This window comes from Myotis nattereri (assembly GCF_964212035.1).
Source record: "Myotis nattereri genome assembly, chromosome: 7".
In the NCBI taxonomy this organism is placed as follows: domain Eukaryota; kingdom Metazoa; phylum Chordata; class Mammalia; order Chiroptera; family Vespertilionidae; genus Myotis; species Myotis nattereri.
This window is the reverse complement of record NC_138082.1, coordinates 29,665,904-29,689,704: the sequence shown is the minus strand read 5'-3', so window position 1 is coordinate 29,689,704 and position 23,801 is coordinate 29,665,904. Positions and strand designations below refer to the sequence as shown.

The 23,801-nt window shown below is 47.6% G+C and overlaps 2 protein-coding genes across 2 annotated transcripts in view; one reads left to right on the top strand and one right to left on the bottom strand.

Annotated features, from left to right (window-relative positions):
* Positions 1-436: 436 nt before the first annotated feature.
* On the bottom strand, positions 437-3,599 carry LOC308522632 (pre-mRNA-splicing factor ATP-dependent RNA helicase DHX16-like; the record flags this gene model as incomplete). Its single annotated transcript, XM_081096104.1, is given in 3 exon segments — positions 437-2,405; positions 2,408-2,774; positions 2,778-3,599. Coding segments are annotated over 3 exon segments (3,120 nt in total). The 3' UTR covers positions 437-474.
* A 10,188-nt stretch (positions 3,600-13,787) lies between these two features.
* Positions 13,788-23,801, top strand: part of DNER (delta/notch like EGF repeat containing) — a 231,067-nt gene continuing 221,053 nt past the window's right edge. Inside the window, exon 1 of the mRNA XM_081095960.1 lies at positions 13,788-14,226. Coding sequence (XP_080952086.1) covers positions 13,933-14,226 — 294 coding nt within the window. The 5' untranslated portion in view covers positions 13,788-13,932. The remainder of the gene's footprint in view (positions 14,227-23,801) is intronic.

Sequence of the window (23,801 nt, the reverse complement as noted above, 5' to 3'; positions counted from 1 at the left end):
TGTAGGGCGTAAACTCTTGGTGATTTTTATTAAAGAGTTGATGGGTCTTTTGAAAAGTTTCTGTAATGAATAATAATGAATTTTCGCCTGGGTAAAAGCGGCCTGTGATGCGAGGGAAGACAGAGGAATGGTGAGTCATGTTAACGTGGAGTCTAGGCTGTACACAGTAGGCTGTGTATGTGTGCATCGGTGGGGGGTAGTTTCCATCTCATCTCCAAGCCATGTAGGACAGTGGATGGTTTTGGTTCTTGGAACAGTGAGCACACACAGAGAAAATACAGCCCTGACCAGTGTTGCTAAGTGGTTCGAGCACCTGCCTGCGCATTGGAGGGTCACCAGTTCGATTTATTTTTTATTTATTTTTTTAGCTTACAAAAGTTCCCACAAGCTTTATCCCAAAACTACTTTATTAATGGATAGAAATAACGTGGAGAAGATGGAGCTGATGTCGTGTTCTGTTTACGGTTCTTTTCTTTACCCTAGCTCTTCACGTGTCTTGCCTGTTTTTTGGGGCATTTTCTTGGCATGGGGATCTTCTAGCTCCTTGGCTTTATAATAGTGAGGTGCCACCTCCAGAAGCCAACTGCTCTCAATCTCCAATACCTGTCGCATGAACTCCTTGGTGGTCAAAACAAGTTCATGGTAGAGCAGCCAGCGAGGCTGTTCCTCAAAGAGGGAGGAGTTGGGGTGAACGAACACTGTCTGCTGCTGTTTCACTGCACGGTAGCCGCTGCGAGTCAACCGTGCCGTGTGGTAAAAGTAACCGGCAGTGATGGCCTTGCGGACACGGATATAGTCCCCCTGGCAGGAACTGAGGCCAACTTCCACCCGCTCCAAGAGCCCCTCCAGCTGCTCTCGCACATCCCGGGCTCGGCACATCGACCTGAACTGGACAAAGTTCTCATAGCACCACTGGGAAGAGTAACCACTCTCAGCCCATTGTGTGTACACGTTTAGCAGAACCAGGTGGTCCCCCCCAGGGAGGAAGAAGTTGACGCGGGCGTTGTCCGCGTGGACGACTTTGTCCTTGGGCCGGTAGAAGATGGAGTTGTTGACGGACAGCATGGCGGCCACTGTCAGGATCTCCTCTGAGCAGCTGTACTTCTCAGAAGCCAGGATCATTTTAGATAGCATGGGGTCCACTGGCAGCTCTGCCATCTTTCTACCAGACGTGGTGAGCTCCCCAAGGTGGTTGAGGGCTCCCAGAGCATACAGCTGCTCCAACGCCAGCAGCAGGGTCTCATACGGGGGAGGGTCCAGGAAGTCAAAGTGCATGAGGTCATGGATCCCTAGGCTCTTGAGCAGCAACACCACGTTGCCCAGGCTGGTCCTCTGGATCTCGGGCACCGTGGTGTCCTCCAGCTCGTGCTGATAGGCCCAGGCGGTGTACAGGCAGAAGCACTTCCCGGCCGCCACCCGGCCAGCCCGGCCCGCTCGCTGATTGGCTGAGGCCTTGCTGCAGGGTGTGACCGTGAGTGACTCCATGCCCGTGCGAGGGTTGTAGCTCTTCTGCTTACAGAACCCTGGATCCAGCACGTAAATGATGCCCTCGATGGTGAGTGAAGTCTCGGCGATGTTGGTTGCCACAACCACCTTGCGTGCCCCGGGGGGCGTGGGCTGGAAGATGCGGGCCTGCATGTCGGAGGGCAGGTTGGCGTAGATGGGCAGCACCAGCAGCTCCCGGATCTTGGAGCCCAGGCGGCGGCAGCGGTCCTGGAGCATCTCGCAGGCAGCCTCGATCTCCTCCTGTCCCGTCAGGAACACCAGGATGTCCCCAGGGGGCTGCGTCACGTGGATCTGCAGCACAGACACGACACAGGCCTCCAGGTAGTCGGCCTCCGGAGCCTTGGTGTAGAAGATGTCAACTGGAAACCGGCGTCCAGGGATCCGGAAGACGGGGGCGTCAGCAAAGAAGGTGGAAAAGCGGGCAGTGTCCAGCGTGGCCGAAGCCACCAGGACCTTGAGCTCAGGTCGGAAGCGAGCCACATCTTTGATCAATCCAAAGAGAATGTCCGTGTGCAAGGTCCGCTCGTGAGCCTCGTCCACCATCACCACGCTGTAGCTCGCCAGGTCGGGCTCCGAGAGGAACTCGCGGAGCAGCATGCCGTCGGTCAGGTAGCGGAGGACCGTCCGCTCGCACGTGCAGTCCTCAAAGCGGATGCTGTAGCCCACCTCACTCCCCAGCTTCACGCCCATCTCCCGAGCGACTCGGGCGGCCACACTCATGGCGGCCACTCTCCTGGGCTGGGTGCAGGCGACCTTCAGACCCTTCTTTGTATAACCCTCCTCAAAGAGATACTGCGGGATCTGGGTGGTCTTCCCCGAGCCTGTCTCGCCCTCGATGATGAGGACCTGGTGGCTCGCAATGGCAGCCAGGAGCTCCCCGCGGAAGGGGAACACGGGAGGCTGTGGCGCACGGCCTGGATGGACTCCCGCTGCTGGGCCTGGGTGGGAGAGGGCGCAGCTGCCGGCTCCTCATCGCCCCGCAGCTGAGTGGCCCGGACAAACTCGATGGTCTCCTCTTCCTCGAGTACCAGCTGGTACTTGGGCTCCTGGGAGGCAGCATCTCTGGCCCCAAATTTCAGGGCGGCGGCCCCCAGCCGGGCCTCCTCCCAGCGCCGCTGCTCCTCCCCGGGGGCGCCGGATTCCTCCTCCACCAGATCCACAGCTCGCACTGGCGGTCCTCGCGTCAACTCGGGCATGTGGTAGCGATTGGTGGCCTCCAGCTTCTCCTGCTCACCGGCTGCCCGGTACTCCCGGGCCAGATCCCGCACTCACCGCTTGTATCTGAGCTCTCGCCGCTCATGCTGGCTCAGTTCCACGTCCCCAAAAAGGAACTCCTCATCCGCCAGCTCGGCCTCCAGGTCCTCCAGCTTCTCTCGCTCCCGCTTGGCCAGGTACTCGCGGCGGGACTTCTTCCGCAGCTCAGGGACCATGTTCTTCCGGTCTTCCTCAGCCATCTTGAGGCGCTTCTGCGCCTCTTCATAAGCCTTCTTGTCTGACCGCTCCAGGACATTGCGAGTCCGATCCTTGTCCCGCTGCCGAACCCGCTCCGCGTCGCGCTCCTCCAGGTCCTGGAGGCGCTCTCGCTCTGTCCGCTCGCATTCGTCCTCCGACTCTGGCTTTTCTGTCTGCTGTCGGCTCCCCCGTGTCTTCTTCCCTCTCCCAGAATCCTCTTCTTCTCCCTCTTCCTCCTCCTCCTGGCGTTTCTTCCTGAGGTGTTTCCGCCTTTTACGCTTCTTCTGGAGACGGCTCCCAGCCCTACCCACACTCTCCTCACTGCTCTCCTCACTGTCTTCCAGCAACTTATACGATCGGTTCTTCTCCAGCAGGGCTCGGGCCTCTCGCTCGGCGGCCCGGGCTGGCTTCTCCACCACCGCCTCCCGAGGCACCTCGCTCCAGAGCCGCAGGGCGAAGTCCCGCGCAGGCCCGCTGAGGTCCAGGGTGTCGGTGTTGGGCAGGCGCTGTAAGAAATCCTCGGCCGAGCTGCAGCGCTGCGCCGTACCGATCAGGAACTGCGCCACGTGCTTCTCGCTCAGCCCCAGCACTGCGTGCAGCTCATCCTGCACCCAGCGCTCCAGTGACGCTGGCGTCGCCATGGCGACCCACTCCTTGAGCGTGAGGGCGCCCTGCTGGGGAAGGCCTGGAGTCCAGACGGCCCGGCAGCCACGAACTAGACAGGTCAAAGTCCTGGAGCACAGAGGGGCCCAGCCCCTGCGCAGGAACCGCCTGGGGCCCGAGGTTCCCTGTTGGGGTCCAGCCCCAGCAGGTCCAGGGGTTCCCAAAGGTGTGAAGGAATGACACTGAGACAGCGTTCAGTTGATAGCAGCCTAGCCAGGATCTCTAGCCAAGTTCTGTCTTGTATTGTCTTGTTACATTTGTATTTATACCAGTTGATTTTAATCCTATCAATTTCTATTCCAAAGGTTAGGGCGTTTCTTATCTCCATTCCAGGGATTGTTCGTAGTTGAAGTGATTAACTATCTGCCTGGCATTTAGTTAAGGGGTTTTATTCCCTCCCTAACTTCAGGGGAAAATCCCTACCTGGGGAAACAACCTTTCTTGGAGAGGTGACCTTGGTTAAAACACATAGCACCAAGAAAGTGAGCAAACATATTAAGAACAGTATGCCATATATGCCAGGTCCCTTGAAACATATGCTGTGCAGATGTTTCTTCCCTGCAGCAACTGTTAAGCAGCAAGGATGGACCGGCTTCCGGCAAATTCCCCCTTTTTTATTTTTTAAATGATAGCACATGTAAATTAGTGGCCACCTCTGATTGGGTTGTTTAAGACTCGAAAGAAAACTGACAAGCAATAATAGCGAGCATAGCTATAAACATAGTGGATGGAGTGCACAAGGTGCCTTGTTCCTGTAGAAGGTTGCTGGCCTCTTCAGTCAAGGGATTTCAGCTGTCCTCAAGTTGGGGGTTTCGTTGTCCTTGTTGATCTGGCTAGCAGACGGAGTCATTGGCGACGGGCTTCCCAAAGGTGTGAAGTTGGAGGGCTTCAAAGATGGAGTTGAAGGGCTGCATTAAAGGGTCCATCAGGGCTGTGCTTGATGGTGGTGTCGGTGTCCGGGGAGGAGTAAGCTGTGCCCTCTGGGTCGGCTGATATGGAAGATGGAGGGTAGTAGAGAGAAAAAGAAGAGAAAGCAAAAGAACTACAAGGCATGGAAGTGTTTAGAAAAAAGAGGGAGAAGAAAGGGAAGAAGGCAGCATCCTGACACAGCCCTTTCCTTCAGCTGCCCCATTCCCTGTGGTCCAAGGTAGAAATGGGAAACAAGTCCTGTTGCAGTGAGAGGGCAGCTGCTGTCAGCCAGTGTCTGTCTTTACCTGGGTCCCGATCTGAGCTGGGCGTGGGAAGTGGAGCAGCCATGGGGGCAGGAGACCTCCCTCAGAAGGGGTGAGGGTTCAGGCCTCTGCAAAGTTGAGGGGGTGAGGGTCTGTGCCCCACCTCTGTTGACCCCCAAGTTGTCTCCTGATGGCCCCTCTGCAACTGTGCCTGTCTTAGGTTGTTCCTTCCCTGAGGAATCTTACCCATCTCTGGCTAACCAGCCGTCCTCTGGGGCCAAGCAGGGTGATGTGAGGTGTGCGAATGAGGGAGGGGCAGTGCCCCCCCTGCAAGAGGTTCAGTTCTGTCTCCTAGGTAGCCTATGCCCCTGTGGCCTCCACGCCCAGCACCTGCCTTGGGCTCCCCTCGCCTGCTGGCGGGGCCCCGGCTCTGGTCACATCTCTTGGGGAACCCAGGTTTCTTCTCCAGGGAGGGCCCAGCTCACGCCAGTGGGCAAGAGACAGATCCATGGCACTGGCCACCACGAGACCTCAACTTTAGTGTGAACAGAAAGCCCAGGCAACAGCTGTGGGCAAATGGACTGTAAGAAGGGGGTCCCTCTTGACACAAGGGCAAGAGGGGCCAATACTGGACAAAGGAGAGTCCCAGGACAGGGCTTTCTCAGCCCAGGATGTCAGGCTCTTGGCACAAGATAACTCCACATATGGGGCATATACCAGACAGCCCTTAGTCATGGCAGAAAAGGGAGGTGCCCTTCCTGGAACAGTAGGGTAGGGAGATTCTAGAAAAGGCTGTGTTCAGGAGAAAAGGAGAAAGGCCAAAGAACCAGCAAACAAGTAGTCAGATTAAAAAAAAGAAAGAAAAAGGAAAGGAGATGTGGAGCAAAGCTGGGACATATGGACAGACAAAAAGGAGGCACATGTGATCCTCCCAATGGACAGATGGTTCCAGCTCAGGGCTGCACATCTGCTGCATATGGGCACTGGTCAGGTGTGCTAGGATGAGGCAGAGACGGAGGGCAGTGAGACATAAGGTCGGACTAGAGTGGAATCCACACAGGTGAGTCTGCGTCCTGTGGAAATATACAAGCATATCCTCTCCCCCAGGTTAAAACCACATCAGGTCCCTTCCAGGCTCCTGTAAGCAAGTCTCTCCATTTGACGAGGGCTTTAGGTTTAGTTAGATCAGGGTTCCAATGTCTGTACATCGGGGAATTTCCCTCAGAATCTACATTTAGTATATTAATTACGAATAGAGTATGTTGTAGAACATGATGAGGAGAGGAATATTTAAACTCATTTTCTTGTGGGTTCCCAAAGGTGTGGATGGAGTCGGCGAAGAAGGAATGACACGGAGACAGCGTTCAGTTGATCAGCAGCCTAGCCAGGATCTCTAGCCAAGTTCTCCAGCCAAGTTCTGGCTGGAGAGCCTAGGTTCGGTTTCCAACAGCCCAAAGCCGCCCTCTCGCCCTCTCGCCCTCTCGCCCTCTCCCACCAGTTCGATTTCTGGTCAAGGGCACATACCTTGGTTTAGAGTTAGCTCCCTGTCCCCAGTCAGGGCGAGTGAGGTAGGCAACCAATCATGTTTCTCTCTTTCCCACCCTTCTACTCTCTCTCTCAAAAGCAATGGGGAAAATACCCTCAGGGGAGGATTAACAAAACAAATACAAGAAAATACCAATGTCTCCAAAGTACATGAAAAGTTGCTCACTTTAACTCTGGATGAGAAATATACTTGAAAACTACACTGAGGATTGGGTAGAACATCACTGTGCCCATTAAAAAAGAAAAAAAAGAAAGAAAAAAAGAAAAAGGAAACTACACTGAGCTATCTTTCCCACTTATTAGATTTTCAAAGATAAAAAGTTTAATAAAACCTTATGATGGGAAGGAAAACAGGGAGTCCTACACATTCCTGGTGGGAATGTGAATTGGTAGAATCTCTAAAAAGGTCAACCTGACATTAGCTATTAAATTATAAATTCACAGCCAGGCTGGTGGTGTTCAGTGGTTGAGCATTGACCTATGAACCAGGAGGTCATGGTTCAATTTCTGGTCAGGGCACATGCCTAGGCTGCGGGATCCATCCCCAGTGTGGGACATGCAACAGGCAGCCAATCAATGAATCTCTCTCATCATTGATGTTTCTATCTCTCTCTCCCTCTCTCTTCCTCTCTGAAATCAATAATGCTACATATTTTAAAAATATATAAATGCACATACCTGCTGTGAAGAATAAAAATGATCACTTGTGAGTATTTATCCAGCCAGCCTGCTAATATCCAAAGGAACCAGTGTCCTGTAGAATGCTTTCCAGGGAAGTGCTGCTTTAAACATAGAAATTAGTCCTTTGATTTTGATGAAAGTTGCAAATGTTTATCTCAGTGTTTTCACTTTGCATATGGTGATTTTTGCCATGTGAAATTTTGGAATGTTATGCTGACAAATGTTTTGATCTTTTTTTCAGTGGCTATGAACATGTGTCACACTCCAAGATTGTAAAAATATTCTGCATTGGTTTCTTGCTGTGCTTTTATGGCTTCTTTTTTTGGGTTGCATTTGATCCATTTGGAGTTTATTTAGGTGTAAGTTGTGAGGGATGGATTCTACACTATTTTTTTTTCATGTGGTGGTAACTCAGTTGCTTCAATGTATTGAGCAATTCATCCAGCTCTCAGCATATACTAAATTTTCACAGATATTTAGTTCTTTCTCTAGACTCCCTAGTCTGTTCCATAGATTTGTCTGTCCATTTAATGTTGCAATTATTGTAGTTTTGTCTTAGGTTTTAATACCTCATAGAGTTAGTCCCACCTCATTGCCTTCTTGTTTCAAAGTTCCCTGGTTCTCCTAGGTTGTTTATTTTTCTATGTGAAGTTTAGAATCAACTTGTCTAACCTCATTGTCTGAAATCTTATTGGTAAATGTATTTATTGTGTTAAATTAATGGATTAGCGTGCGGACATTTCTATTTTCTGATGTTAAGTCTTCCTCTCCAAGGTCATGTGATGCCTTTCTATTTCTTCATGTTTATTTTGTGTTTGTCAGTAATATTTTAATGTTTTCTTTAGTAGCTATTTCATATTATTTATTACTAGGCTTTCTCTTTTTGTTCCTAATATAAATGAGAATTCTTCATGTCCATATCTATTACCTGCTTGCTATTTATAGATATGAAGTTTTCTGATTCTGTGTATTTATTTCATACCCAGATATATGGAATTCTCTTATTGTTTGCAATATAATTCTAATTGGGTTCTCTAGGTATGGAATCACATTACCTGCTTCCCTATTTATAATGGTCTGGCCCTCTAGCAACTTCAGTGAGAAATTATAGCTAATATGCCTACAAATGTCAGGTGGTCATAATAATCTGGCCACTCAGTCTATATTATCTACACTAATAAAAGAGAAACATGCAAATTGGTGTCACTCTGCTATGCCCACCAACCAATCAGATGAACATGCAAATTAACCCAACAAATATGGCGGTTAATTTGCATACATGGGCATGGAGTGAAGACTAAAGATGATGTAGAAGGAAGCCAAGCACTGCAGAAGGGAGCGAAGCTGTGGAGAAGCAAGCGGGCCGGCGGAGGCGGGTTTGCTCCCTTCTCTGCTTCGCGCTGGCTGCAGGAAGCCCTATTCTTGCAGGAATCTTCCTGCAACGGGTCTCTAGTATTATAATAAGGAAATACTATCTTTTCTCATTTTATCAAGAATGTTATCAAGAATGCATATTGAATTTTATCAAATGCCTTTTCAGCATTTATAAAGAAGATCATAGGATTTTTTTTCTTAAATCTATTAATATAGGTGAATAGCTTTTCTGACATTTAATCATACTTTTATTTTGGGAATAAACCTCACATGGTTATTATATATTAATGTTTAATCATTTGCTGGATAATTTTGTGAATATTTAAAGATCTTTATGTGACTGTGTGTGTGTGTGTGTGTGTGTGTGTGTGTGTGCTAGCTTTGTTGAGCTGTCAGTGGTTTACACACTTTATAAAAATGAGAATGTGACTGGGGTCATATGACCATCTCTGAACTGATCTCCATCACCAGCGGAATGCTCAGGCCTAGGTCACCTGACCGCTCCTGGGTCTGAGGGTTTGGGTCAGTCTCTTATATATCTATCATCTATCTATCTATCTATCTATCTATCTATCTATCTAGTACTTGGAACCTGAGTGACTAGGTTTTTTTTTTAATTTAACCTCACTGTACCTTAATTTTGTCTTTTTTAATTGGGCAGAAGTCATAGTTGCTATCTCTGGCATTAGGATTAAATGATATAATATGTAAAATATACTCATATTAGTGCCAGGTACATTGTATATACTCTGTATCACCACTATCATCCCACTTACTTCTCCCAAGAGCTCTATAAAGCAAGGTTCTTGTTCACAGTGAGCATTCTGGAGCTTCCCTGGTGAAATCTGAAACTGACCCCCATACCTGGAGGCCAAGGAGAGACCAAAGAAAGAGGCAGACCGCTCCATGTGAGTGGGTAAGAGGTGTAATAAACACTGAAACCTACATACAAGGCTCATCTTGGACGACCACAAGAGGAGTAGATTGCTGCATCATCCCGCCAGAATGTTAAAAGTTTACATAGAGGCCTGAATGGGGTTCCTTCAATATTCAGTCTAGATGGTCTCAATAATATCTTACTTTCTCCAGGCTATGTCCTTGGAATAGCTCTGGCTGTGGGAACAGTGTTCTGGATGAACACATTCCAATTAAAGGACAGGAGGTTAGGAGCTTCCGATTGCCTAGATCCAGCTCATGGGTCAACCTTCTAGATGATCTCATTCAACACAGAGATTTCTACCTCCGTAATATGTGGCATCTCAAGGTTAAGGACACTGAGTAATTTCTTTAACGCCATCATGGGTTCTGATATGACTATTCTGATCAGTGTAGGTTGTTTGGTGCTGTTCTCCATGGCAGAAAATTATCACCCAGCATTGTGTTTCTTCCCTCTGGATTGTGTGACCAACTTTTTCTTTTAAGTTGACTCCTGCTGCAACCCAGCATTCAGGCCCACCTTCTTCAGGAGGAAGGAATGTTCCCTTATATTCTTAAAGGGTAACTGAATATAGAAAGAGGCAACAGTAATACTTGTCACTGTCTACAGGCAACGTTGGGTGCAGAGAGAGACATAGGGACCGATTTGTCAATGGCCACAGACAACTTAGATGCTTTGGGGGAGATGAGTGCTAAATCATTGCTAGAGGCATGTATTATGGCTGTGGAACTGGAGGTAAGCTGAAGGTGACTTATGCCCCATGTAAATGTTCCAGTTGGATTTATTTCAAAGCCCAGGAGATCATATCAGGTATCCTTTGCATTCTGTTCTAAATATGATATTCTAAGTCTACGGATCACCCATGATGCATCCAGGCCAGCACTTCCACAGGATGCTCTGAATGTCATGGAATGTGAGAACCTCACTGGTAAGAGGAGCATTGCTCATTGAGACCAGTGGTTCTCGTATGCCTAGTGTCTATGAACCTGTGCTGTACTGGGAAGATGTCTTCTGTTGTGACAAAACACAAAAAATAAAGACAATTATATTGCCTTGGTTTGTAACATTTCTATAACATCCTATAGTATAACTCAGTTGAGTTATAACTGTGGAGTAGATCCATGAAGAGAGACGAGCCAAACTGTTTCTTAAAAATGTTCTGTTCCATTCAATCTAAAGGCCTTGGGATCCTGAATTGGATCAGGCTGCCTACCCCCCGGGACTACCACACCTAAGCTAGCGGGTCACGCTGCATTGCTCATAGGGAACAATCACATCTGCCCTGCCACTCACGAGTGTGTGACCTACAGTTGTTTCATGTTGCTGGGACTCAGTGGCTTAAAACTACAACAGTTTATGTCTCACTCATGCCATATGTCCATTGTAGGTTCCCATTGCTTCACCAGGTTGTCCTCCCTCAGAGCCAGGCTGAAGGAGCCTCCACCTCTTGGAATCTTGCTGGTTACCATGGTCACATGAGTCATGCACTGTATTTTAAAGGAGTCCACCTGGAAGTGATGTGTGCTATTTTCCTCACATTTCATTGGCCAAGGCAGGTCATATGACCTCCCCTCACTTCAAAAGGGAGTCCTATAGAGAAGTTCCTGGAAGAAGGAGAGGTAGCAATATTGGTAAATAGCAGTAAGGCCAAAGGCACTATCATTCACTTCATATTCTGCTTTACTTACTTTAGCTCAGCATTTTTACTGGTTGAGATAATGTTACATTTTGATGCTGTTATGAATTGTATTAGCTGTCAAATTTTGAGACTCTGGCATTTTCCTAAAATTTTCATCTGACCTAGAAGTGGTCCCCTGACTAGCATGTTCAGACTACACTTGTTAAAGGGCTTCAAGTCCACTTTCCCCAGAAGGTGACTGTGAGAAACTCTATCACATTCTTTGTTGAAATCAAGACTCATTATTTGGATATCTTTCCCTTATTAATATAGAGTCTCTATATAAAAAAAAAAAAGAAATGAGATGGTTTAGGGTGCAGATTTGATGTTCTGTAAATTTGTAACAGCATGAACCAAAGGCCTGGACAACTGAATTTTTAGGTTTTATTTAAACATAGGGCCAACATTATTGTAATAACTTCTGTTAAAATGTCAAGGTCATATATTAGTTGGAGTCTTTAGATGAGTATTTGGAAGTCTGTCAGCCAAGTACCAAATCAGCCTTCAGAACCACAGAAGGACCCACTTCTCCGAGAGTGATCACAGCAACCACCACAGTGGTCACCTGGTATTTAGTGTGAGGTGTTTGCGGCCAGGGCACACAATGCCATGCTCTGTTGTCTAGAACTAATTGCATGGCTCCACCTAGAAGCAAGGGGCAAGAAATGGAGCCAAGCTCTCCAGCTTGGAGAACAATGAAATGGTCTTTTATTGTCTCTTCCATAATATGCCTTTTTAAGATTAAAGATAGGATACTTAAAAAAGGCTAAATGTTATCTTCAAAATTCAGAAATTGGCTTTCAGAAAATAAAACCTCTGTTCTTCCACATTTTTTTAAAAATATATTTTATTGATTTTTTACAGAGAGGAAGGGAGAGAGATAGAGAGTTAGAAACATCGATGAGAGAGAAACATCGATCAGCTGCCTCCTGCACATCTCCTACTGGGGATATGCCCGCAACCCAGGTACATGCCCTTGACCGGAATCGAACCTGGGACCTTTCAGTCTGCAGGCCGATGCTCTATCCACTGAGCCAAACCGGTTTTGGCCACATTTTGAAATGATATGAAATCCATTCATAAGGGGATTGCTAGGCAAACATAAAAACTTGTGATTTTAATGAGTTCACAACTTTTCTTATACTTCACTTTGCTTCAGAGGTGTGTGTTGATGTGCGGGAATGAGCACTAGTCCATTATTCCAGGACTTAAGGTAAGAGAAATTAGTGCCAAGAAAGAATGCATACTCCAGGGGCACAGAAAGTGGAAGAACACCTGAATGATGAGGCTAGTACCAGCAGAGGGTGCTGGCGTGGCACAAAATTAGGATTTTTTAAAAAAGAGGAGGTCCGGAGATAAAAGGCAGCAGGTGTGAGGGAAAACGTAAAAACCCGTTTGGATCCACCTGGAGAGATGAGTGCCCCCTGCTGCATGCAGACCCTTCTGGGTTTCAGCGACCTCTTGCAGTGGCCACAGGAATTTCAGGTGTCTCCTAAACTAAAGCACAAACCCCTGACATTGGCTCCTATGTCCAGCAGGGCTGGGAGAGGGTGGACAGTGCGTCTCCTGTTTCCACTGGAGATTTTGCATGCATGGGGTCATGCGGCATCTCTGCTTGCTCATTTGCCCAGGTTTTACAAAACAATTTTTGTGTGCCCTAAAAAATTTGCCCAAACTGTCAAGCCAAGAGACATTTTGCTTTCTCACGTGGCCATCTTCAAAAAGCAAGTACCTGAGAGCCTATGCCTAGTAGAGGCCGGGAAAGGTCGGGTGGCAGAGACAAATCGAGCTGCGTTTACTCAGCAGAGCTTGACCTCCGTGGTTGTCAAAGCAAGAATGAGGCTAACCCGGGCGTTTAGAAGAGTCCCTCACCCGCCGCCCCGCCCCGCCCCGCCCCGCCCAAGTGGGTCCCGGTGAATGTTCCTTTCCTGCAGAGCCCTGTAGTACTAGGGAATCCTGGCAGGGCCTTTGCAAACCTGCACTTCTGAGCAACTCTTTTTTGGGAGACTCGCCGAGTTCTGGGCTGGGAGCCAAGTGACCCACTGGGTTCCAGTCCAGCCCGTCGGGGCCTCAGTTTCCTCCTCGGTGCAACGACAGGATTTGACACCGATTCCGAGGCCCTTTTCAGCGCCCACAAGCCACAGTCAGACGCTGCTGAGTGGCGAGCAAGGCCGGGCTCGCCAGAAGGGAGCCTCCGCGGTCAGCACCAAGGACAAGGGCCCCAGGGCGGCTGAGCCGACTCAAGGTCACTTCCCAGCGAGCCCGGCTGATGAGCGGGTGCGGGGGCTCTGGGCGTGGGCGGTGTGCGGCCAGGGGGTGTCAGCGGGGGAGAACTGTGGAAGGGGCAGTAGCCCCGGGAATGAGGTGAGGCCGGTCCCTGCCGCGGGCTCCTAGATTCTGCGCCAAGAGGCAGCGGGTGGCGGTTGCCAGCCCGGGCCGCCCTGCCCTTCGCGGCGCGGCGTTCCTGCCCCTGCCCAGCCCATTGGGGGCGCTCAGCAGCTGGAGGCTGGCAAAGTCCTTCCCTCGGCCGGCTTTGACCCCTTCAGCCCCTTTCCTGCCCGAGCACCGCCCGGCTCTGGCCAGGCCAGCGCCACCACCGGTGGACACACCCCCGCCTCTGACCGCACCCTCACACCTAGGGGCTCAGGGAGGCCTGAAGCTCCTCCCGCCCCAACCCCTAGCTTAGGAAGGGTCCCCACGCCCCTTTCCTCCCTCGCTGCCCGGCGCCCCGCCTCCGTTTGCCCCGCCCCACAAGCCCCGCCCGTCGTTGCCCGGGAACCACGGTTCCCGCAGCTGCAGGAGGCGCCAGGCCCCGCGGAGCAGCCCTCGCCGCCGCCACCGCTCCCGCAGCCGCCGCCGCCACCGCGCCCCAGCTCCGGCCCCGGCTCCGGCTCCGGCTCCGCTCCGCGCCCACTCCGTCAGCCATGCCGCCCCGCCGCGCCCCGGCGCCCCGTGCGCAGCTGCTGCCCGCGCCGGCCCCGCTGCTCCTGCTGCTCCTGCTGCTCCTGCTGCTCGGCGCGGGGCCCCGCGGCGACTGCCTGGCCAGCCCGGTGCCCGCCGTGCCCCTGCCCGTCCCGGGGCCGTGCGCCGCGCAGCCCTGCCGGAACGGCGGCGTCTGCACTCCGCGCCCCGCGCCCGGCCCTCAGTCCCCGGCTCCCGCCGGCGAGACCAGCTATATCTGCACCTGTCCCGCCGGGGTCTCCGGCACCAACTGCCAGGTGAGTGAACGTGGCGGGCGCGGGGCGGGGCGCCGGCCCGGGACCCGCAGCCTCCTCGCCGGCCGCGAGCGGGGCCCCGCGCCGGGCTTCAGCTTGCCGGACACTAGTTTTTCCCGCTTGGGGAAGGGGATGGATCGGCCTCTCGGTCTGCACAGACGCGGACCCCTGGCTGACCTTGCAAGTGCCACTTCCCTGCCCACCGGGTTCTCTGGCCGGGCCATCCTGGGGCGCTCGGGGCGCGCCGCTCCAGGGCCGGGCCGCCACCCTCGCCCCGGTACTCCTGCTACGGCCATTGGTCACCAAGTGGCGCGCCCCTCCGGCCCGGGCTGAGCCACTCTCCACTAGAGTGTGTCTGGGTGCCGGCGGAGCGTCCCCGGCGGAGAGTCCAAGGTCCAGGTGACCCCTGCTCCCTGTCCCGCTGGACCCCGCGTGTGCCGAGGGTGAGGGGTATGGGAAGAGGCAGGTGATGGCGGGCCCCGTGCCCGGTGGTCGGCACTTTCTCCTCCATCCTTGAAGGCCCTGACGTGCAGCCAGCGCTCACAGAGGGCAGCCGCCTCCCCGCGGCCTGCGACCCGCCCTTCCTGAACCGTCTGGGGCATTCCGGGGGACTTGGCGCGTGGCGTGCCGCCCTCCGGGCTGGACGCTCCTGGAGGGGCCGACAGCCAGGGCGTGATCAGGGCACTGGAAAGCTTCGAGGAATCGGGGGCTGTGAGAGGGATGGCCAGCTGCTGCCTGGGGATTTGGACTTTCAAGAGAATTTGGCAGAAAATAATAGATGAGGCTGGATTACAAGCACGCGAAAGCTCGGTGGAACCAATTAACCTATTAACATCAACATTTTTCAATGCTGGTAGTACTGTGTGTAGAATATCCCCAAGTCTCTTCTAGGTCAGGGCTAATAACGAATCTATCTAAAATGATTAGATTAAGCCAAGTGAATATGGAATGTATTTGGAATCAAATGCTTTCTTTCTTACATTTGGAATGGAGGAGTTTGTTTCACATACATTTGATACAGTGCTCCAAGAGTTACTTTGAGAATGCTCAAATGCACTCTTATTTCTGCGGGGAAGAAAGTCCACATATGCTATGATAAGATGTGATAATAGGCTTTACTTTTTAAAATAGAGGGGTAAATGGGATTGAAAAACTTGACCTTAACAGCCAGAATTTTTGCTATTTCTTTTTGTTAATAGCAAATTATCCACCTGAATTCGCCCCCCCCCCCCCCAGCCAGTATTGTGCTCTTCTTCTTTGTTAACTGGTTCCAATAAGCTATAATTCCCTCAAAAGGGATGATGATGATGAAAGGGTGTGCTATGACCATCTGCAGTAGCTGGGAGGGGGGAGCAAGATGACTCTTCGGGGAAATGCCTGTTGGAGCCATTTTAATCATTAGGACAAAATCTTTCTTACCAATTTCCCATATTGATCGATGACTTACATTGTATTTCCTAAGAAATAAGTTGCCTTGAATGCTTCTCTCAAATGTTATATTTTCATGTCTGAATTCTATCCTTGAAAGAGGATTCAGAGTGTAGTAGAATAGACAGGAAGAGGTTAGAGCACACAGCAGCTCCAGTAAGTGGCAAGAAAGACTGGCCATTGGGAATTTCACTCAACTCTGAGATTTGTTTCTGTGACTCTAAAAATAGATCTAAGAAATCTTCAAGAAAGGCAAAGACCTCTTCAGTGCTTCCTAAATATGGCCAACAGAGAAGCATAAATATTTTCTGTGCTAAGTAGTGGTTTGATATGTAATGCAATTCATTCAGAAAAGAGTCATGAACTAATACATAAATATTGCAGAACCAGCTGGTTCAAAACAGATCCGGTTGCCTGTATAGCTCCCATTTGAGGCCATCTTAGCTGGTGAAGGCTGCCCACCTGAGGAGAAGCAGAACGGGGTGTTCTGAGTTGAAGAGAGAGCTGAAGTAACTGTAATTCTAACAGGAAAGCTTAGCATATTTGGAACCTGATCTGGCTTGGTTACCCAGAAGAACTTCAACTGAGGTGATTCAGAGCCTTATAAGCCATGAAAAATTGATTCCTGCTCATTTTAATTTAATCTTTCATGATTTTGCAGTGATGCTCGAGACTTAGGTTTTTTATGGGGGGAATAAGGGGCAATCTCAATAAAGACATTAAGCAGAGAAAATAATCCAACATGAACTCAATTACAGATAAGAGAAATGGATGCTAGCCATTGCTAAGAGTGTGACTGCTGCAATAGAACCTAACGTTCACTGGATAAACTGGAAATGGAATTTTACCTGTATGTGAAGAGAATCCTTTAAGCAGTGTCACCTTTCCCCCAGCTTCAAGGACAATAGTGTTAGCAATGGAAACATTAGAACCAAACTCTGAAACCTTCCTTCCTTCCTTCCTTCCTTCCTTCCTTCCTTCCTTCCTTCCTTCCTTCCTTCCATCCTTTCTTCTATCCTTCCTTGCCCCCCTCCCCTTTCTTTCTTTGTTTCTTCTTTGGAGAAAGTAAAGGTGATCATAAACCACTAATTGGGCTTAAAATGGATCACAGCTGTCTTCAGCTTTTCTATGGTTGGCTGACTGATGCCGGGCAAGCAGGTGGGGCCAGGCAGTGCTTCTGCTATCACCTGGTTGACGGGAACTTACAGGATCTTGAAAAAGGGGAGGGGGGGGGGCGTGGTGAAAGGAGGATGCTTAGGTTTGAAGTTGAAGGGCTAAAGTTAAACCTGCTATGACAGGTGATCTACACACACTGAGTCCTGTTTCCTCATCTCCAAGATGGGACCTATCTCCCAGAGTTTGTAATAAGGAGGGAGTCTGATTCTGTTTCTTTTGATGCTTGACTGTGACAGCATTTAAGCCTAGCCCCTCCCTCTTTCCCTTCTGCCCTGCGTCTAGGCAAGCTGATACAAAAAGCCTAGGAACGCTTTCCTTTGGTGCTGGTGAAAGGTTCATGCTATGTAAGCCCCAGGCCAGGCTGTACTGTCCCCTCCCCGAACCGCCCCCTCCACACTCACAGTCTCGTGTTCTGCTCTCTCCTGTCTGGGAGCTGCCTGCTCTCCCCAGAAAACCTCATATGAGAGCAAGGAACCTCTCCATACCCTGCTGGTGTTTGCGTGGCACTTTCATTCTTGACATCCAAACCGAAATTTAAGTGGGTGCCTGTCCTGTCTTGGTGGGGTGTCCACAACAGGGTTTGGGGGAGGATTGCATTCATTGTTCTAAATCACTGAACACCTGCGTGGTGCCTCCATCGCTGCCGCCTCTTTTCTTTCTTTTTAACTTTGCTCATCACCTAACTGTGTGAGGTAGGTGGAGCAAGTATCATCCTGCTCCGGTGTCACATGGAGAAATTGAAGCTCATTTTGACTGAGTGGCTAATTCAAGATCTCATGGCTTGATGCTACCCTAAAATCACACAACATTAAAAACATATCTATTCTGAGTTCTCTAACACAGTGATTTTCAACCATTTTCATCTCATAGCACATATACTTTAATTACTAAACTTCTGCAGCACACCAAAAATATATATATATTTGCCATTCAGACAAAAATAGCTATAATTTTGATTCATTCACACTGGATGGATATTGTTGTGTTGGCTGTTGTCACTTTTTTATTTGACAATCTAAGGGAAAAGAGGTCAGCGTCCCTGGCTAAATAGTCAGGTATTGTATGTTTAAAAAATTCTGCCGCACACTGGTTGAAAATTGCTGCTCTAACACATTTAAACATAGTAAATCACGAGGGTTCAATGGATTCCATATGGAAAGCTAAGCTGTAGAGATGATGATGATGGTGGTGGTGGTGGTGGTTGCTAACTTTTCTCAAGCACTTGCCATGGGCTTTACAGATGTAACTCACCAATTCTCGCAGTGCCCTGTGAGCTGGGTGCTGTAACATCCCATTTTATAGATGAAATGCAGAAAAGTGGAATGACTGGTCCAAGGTCACACTGCTAGTAAGTGGGAGAGCTGGGATTTGAACCAGGCAACTGGCTGGCTGGAGCGCTGTGGGATAAAGTGGGCTGAGGTGAGGTCCCACCCTGGCCCTGTCATTTGTACCTTTGTGACCTTAACTGAGAGCCAGCACCTCTTTGTGTTTTATCAGTAAAAAGGGCATGGAGTGATTCCTGAGTCTGATTTTGCTAGAAAACACTGTGCTTTTATGGCTGCGCTCAGTTACAGTAAAATGCCCCAGGAGTGACAAAGACACAGCAAATCCCCCCTTATGCCACTTACCAAGCAGGTCCTTCCTCTCTGAGTTAGAATTCTGGGTCTTGGTTGCATGATAATATGTAGATGGACATTAAAGAAAAGAATTGTGAATATATACGATGGATTTGAGAAAACGTCAACTTTTTAAAAATTGATGCTGCTCTTCTTGCCTTTCCGGCTCATTTGGGGAAACAGATACCAGAGGTGGCAGCTGCTAGGCCAATTTTTCTTTTCTAGGGAGTGGCACAGGAGTGCTTCACTTCTATTGGGCCATCCATCCAAAGTAGGGATTATTTACTTGGTTTGTTTGTAAAGCTTTTTTTTATTTTAATGAAACAATTCTTTGCCAGCTACTCGAAGCCAGCAGACACCTGTTTGTTTTTTCATTTCATGTTCCCTATGAGTCTTATCCTTTGGGATTATAATGAAAATGTGTCAACTTCTGCACTTGGAAAAAAAAGGGGCATGTGTAGCTGCTTTTTATGCAAGTTAATTTTACTCACTAAACTGGTTCTATAATCCTTTCTTCTGATTTAACATGCTAACTTAAAACAATGGTTCTACTTCAGATGCATCCATTTTATATTTTATTAATATATTTTTTTAGTTTTCTCAGGTTTTTTATTGCTAACACTATTATAGATGTCCCATATTTCCTCCCCCCTTTGCCCACATCCACCCAACCCCCACCACTCCTCAGATGAAACCATCTTAGATTGAAGTTTGCTAACAAACAACAACAAAGAATTCTAATTCTTTGCACAGCATCAGTCTTACTGGGCTTTTTGAAAACACACACACACACACACACACACACCACACAAATTTGCATTGTAATATATGCAAAATGTCCAATATGAGCTGAGATAGCAAGAGACATTGCTTCTTTCTCTGGCCTTTCTATCAACTCTTTGTGACCTTGGGAAAGTCACTGAACATCCTTGAAGCTCGCTGTTCATATCTCTAAGATGAACTAATACTGCTTGTCTTAATTTTTTATAGAAAAGATGCAGTTCATAAATAGGGACATAGCAAATTTTTTTTCAGTAAGCATAATGAAGTATGGGAGAATGAATTTTAAAGCATTTTTAAAAAAATATATTTTATTGATTTTTTACAGAGAGGAAGGGAGAGGGATAGAGAGTTAGGAACATCAATGAGAGAGAAACATCGATCAGCTGTGCCTGCAACCAAGGTACATGCCCTTGACTGGAATCAAACCTGGGACCCTTGAGTTCCCCAAGCTGACGCTCTATCCACTGAGATAAACCGGTTAGGGCTTAAAGCATTTTTTTTGGGGGAAAAAAGTAAGATGCTGCATAAATACAAGGCATACTAAGAAAAGGGTATACTTCCTGTACGAAATACGATGACAGCAGTTACTCAGTGTCTGATTGTTTTTCTTCAGTGAACAGACTCAGCTTTTTCTCCCTACTAGGATGAGTATGCTGCAATCTAAGTTTTAAAAATGAAAATTTCATTGTATTAAAATTTTGATAAATGTGTAGTTCTCTCAATTGTGACATAAACAAATAATTTCTCTGAAAATTCTCAGTGACTTCAAGTTTTCCTTTGAAATGAATGAAGAAAGCCTGGTCAAAATCCTTGGAACAATTTTACTAAAAGAAGGAAACCATTGCTTTTCGTGGTGCTACTCAAATGAAGTGCTTTTCCTCTTTTGTTGATGTGGTGCATTCTGAGGAGAGTTCACATTTCTCAGCTTGGCCACCTGACAGAAGTGCATTTCTGCCTTTAGCTTCTTTGCTTAAGCTTCTCATGGGACACGGTGCCATCTAAAATGGTTTTGATTATGCCCTCACGTCACAAGCATCAAGCAGGAAGGAGAACCAGTCTGAAGTGAAGGGTATTGGACTCAGGAAGCAGAATGTCCGAGTTGTATTTTTAGAGCCTCTTACCCGTTGAGTGGCAGCTGTGGCCACAGTGCTTAACCCCGAGGCAGGGACTACAGGGTCTTGCCTGCCAAACAGAAAACGCAGCAGCACAGCCAAGTTTTGTGAATAGAATTTCTTTATATTTCCACCCTGCCCCCTCCCCCTGCACTGGTGTCCCACCTGGAGGCTGATTAGAATCATCTGGGAGCTTCAGCCAAGGTGAAGGTTTGGGTGTGAGTTTAGAGATTTAAAATTCCCGCCCAGGTGTTGTGCAAGCTTGTCAGCGATCTTAAGCCCAATTTCTCACCCATAAATCTAGTCGTGGGAAGGATTAAAATGAGGGGCTAGTAGAGGCCCTGGTGCAGAGTTGGCCCTCTGCACGCACCGACTGCCGTTTTTATAAAGGTGGATGCGGTTCTCCACTTTATGGCTAAGGAACCTCACCTGGGGTCCCGAAGCTCGGTGACAGGGTTGGGGTCGGGGCCCCGGGGTTGGCTTTGAGTGCCGAGTGTTTGCTGTCACTGCGCAGCACTCACCCCTGAATGCTCCCTGGTTCTGACTCCAGGGTGAGCCCAGGGAACCAGCAGAGGAAGGAGTGGTGGCGGCCCCAGTTCTGGCGGTTTTAGTGTGTGTAGGGGTGTTTCAGGTGTGTGTAATTAAGGTTTTCTTCCTTAAACAGAGAGAAAAGGCACGGGGCTTTTGATAAAGAGTGAGGATTGGAGCAATGAAATAAGCATACTTCAAAGAAAGGAGCCTGAAAAGCGAACTTGTCTGCTATCTTCTGCCAACAGTGCAGCCTCAGAATTTCAAAGCTCACACTTACTTGTGCTCTTGGTTCATTTAAAGGAGCGTTTGTAACTACTTCTGGGTTTCAGAGGCAGGTTGAAACTCCTCTCTGAAAGGCATTCATGGGGTAGTGATCCCAGCAGGAAAAGGATGTAGCCCCTGGAATCCAGGGAACTCAGCCCCGTGACTGCAGGACATCCACCCCATGAGGAAGCTGGCCGCTTTCCCAAAGCATCCAGGGCAGAGTTCTGAAGTATATTATGTGGAGCAAAAGCCCATCTTTAATTTTTAAACGAAATAGAATGCATTAGAATAGGAAAACTGCCGAAACCGGTTTGGCTCAGTGGATAGAGTGTCGGCCTGCGGACTGAAAGGTCCCAGGTTCGATTCTGGTCAAGGGCATGTACCTGGGTTGTGGGTACATCCCCAGTAGGGGATGTGCAGGAGGCAGCTGATCGATGTTTCTCTCTCATCGATGTTTCTAACTCTCTATCTCTCTCCCTTCCTCTCTGTAAAAAATCAATAAAAAAATATATTAAAAAAAAAAGAATAGGAAATCTGTTCAGAATCTCTTCAGTATATTATGTTAGAGGGGAATGACATTATATAGGAACCGTGAAAAGAAAACCAAACTCTCTAACTTCAAAATGACCTCCCCTACAGTTCCTTAGACAAAGGACTTTTAGGTTCTTAAAAAATAAAGTTTAATTTATATACAGTAAAATTTACTCTTATAAGCATTCTGTTCTATGAGTTTGTCATACCGTTGTGTAACAATCACAATTAAGATACAGAACAGCTCATCACTTTCACAAATTTCCTTGTGCCCCTTTTATAGTAAACCCTTGCCCCAGCCCTAGCCCCTGGCTGCTGCTGGTCTCTGATTTTGGCTTTTCCAGGAATATCATATAAATAAAATCATACAACAACATAGCTTCGTCTATTTAGTGTAACACCTTTAAGATTGATCCATGTGGTCAAAATTTCTTTTCATTGCTGAGTAGTATTCCATTGCATGGATATACCACCATTTGCTTATCCTTTCTCCAAATAATGCCACTTGGGTTTCCAGATTTTAGTGATTATGAAAAAGGTGTCATAAACATTCCTGCATGGGTCTTTAATTTTATTTTACATTTCTTTCTTTTTTTTAATCCTCACCTGAGGATATTTTCCATTGATTTTTAGAGAGAGTGGAAGGGAGGCGGAGAGATAGAGAGTGAGAAACATCGATGAGAGAGAGACACATGGATTGGTTGCCTCCCACACACACCCCAACCAGGGTTGGGGATTGAGCCTGCAATTGAGGTAGGTACGTGACCTTGATTGGAATCGAACCCGGACCTTTCAGTCCATGGGCTAACACTCTATTCACTAAGCCAAATTGGCTAAGGCTTTATGGGCCTTTTTAAGGGCAACAGTCAAACTGTTATAAGGCATTAAAAACCTGTGAAAATATAGTGGAAGCAGTTCATTCATAAACTTACGTTATCCTCTCTCCACCTTGTCTGCTCATCTCTTGCCTGTGCACTATTTATTGTTCACATTTTGGTGTGTAGCTTTACAGTTTTCTCTCTGTACATATAAGCATATATGAAGCATATCTAAATACTCATATATCCATGCAAGTATTTTATGTTCAAATTAGATCATTTTATGCATACTGTTCTGCAACTTTTTTCCACTTATGTTTTCTTTTTTTTAAAAAAAATATGTACATATATATTTATTGATTTCAGAGAGGAAGGGAGAGAGATAGAGAGAGAGAGAGAGAAACATCAATGATGAGAAAATCATTGATTTGCTGCCTCCTGCATGCCCTTTGTCCTTTGTATTGTAAATGGTTTTTCTTGATTTATCTTTTTTCTTTTGACTCTGCTTATACTCATTGTTTTGCCCTTTAGAAGCTTATAATTTTTTATTCTTATTTAGTCAAACTCATCAATGAGATGGTTGATACATTTTAATTCAAGCTCTAATGTTGGATGCCAATACTATGCTTTACAGTGTTTTGAGAATTACCTGATTTGAGCCAGGAGTTTGCTTTTGAAGAATTCTGTTTTGGCCAAGATTTGTATTGATAGCACTGAATCTATTTGCTCTTTAGAATGTACAATTAAATATAGCCCCACTTTATGACTATTTTAAGAAGGGTTGGCATAGATTTTCTAAATCATATTTAAATGCTTGTAATTTATCTTGACTTTTTCTGAGTTTGGAACACTATAACCATTTAATAAGGTTCTTCATTTATTTTTGTAAAAGACCTACTCAGCACCTTTTATTTTTTTAATAATTGGCATGGGTTCTTTCGTATTTTTTTTTTTTTTAGAATCACCAAGTTAATTTTAATAATGTTATTGGATAATGAAGTATTTCTTGAAAGTTTTTGGTGGTTAATGGTATGATTTCAAAAAGCATTCTTCATCCAGGCTTGGGCAGAAAAAGGCTCATCTTAATAGTCAGCAAAATGCAAATGTCCCTTATGCTTTAGTCTCCATATTGTATTTTTAGGTGTTTTCCCCTTGGGAGCAACCTCATTTCTTCTGACCAGAGATTTTATGGTCCTCTATCTCCATTTTCATCCTTAAAATTGGCCAGTGTTGCCCAGCCAGCATGATTCAGTGGTTGAGCATCGACTTATGAACCAAGAGGTCATGGTACATGCCCGGGTCGATCCCCAGTGTGGGGC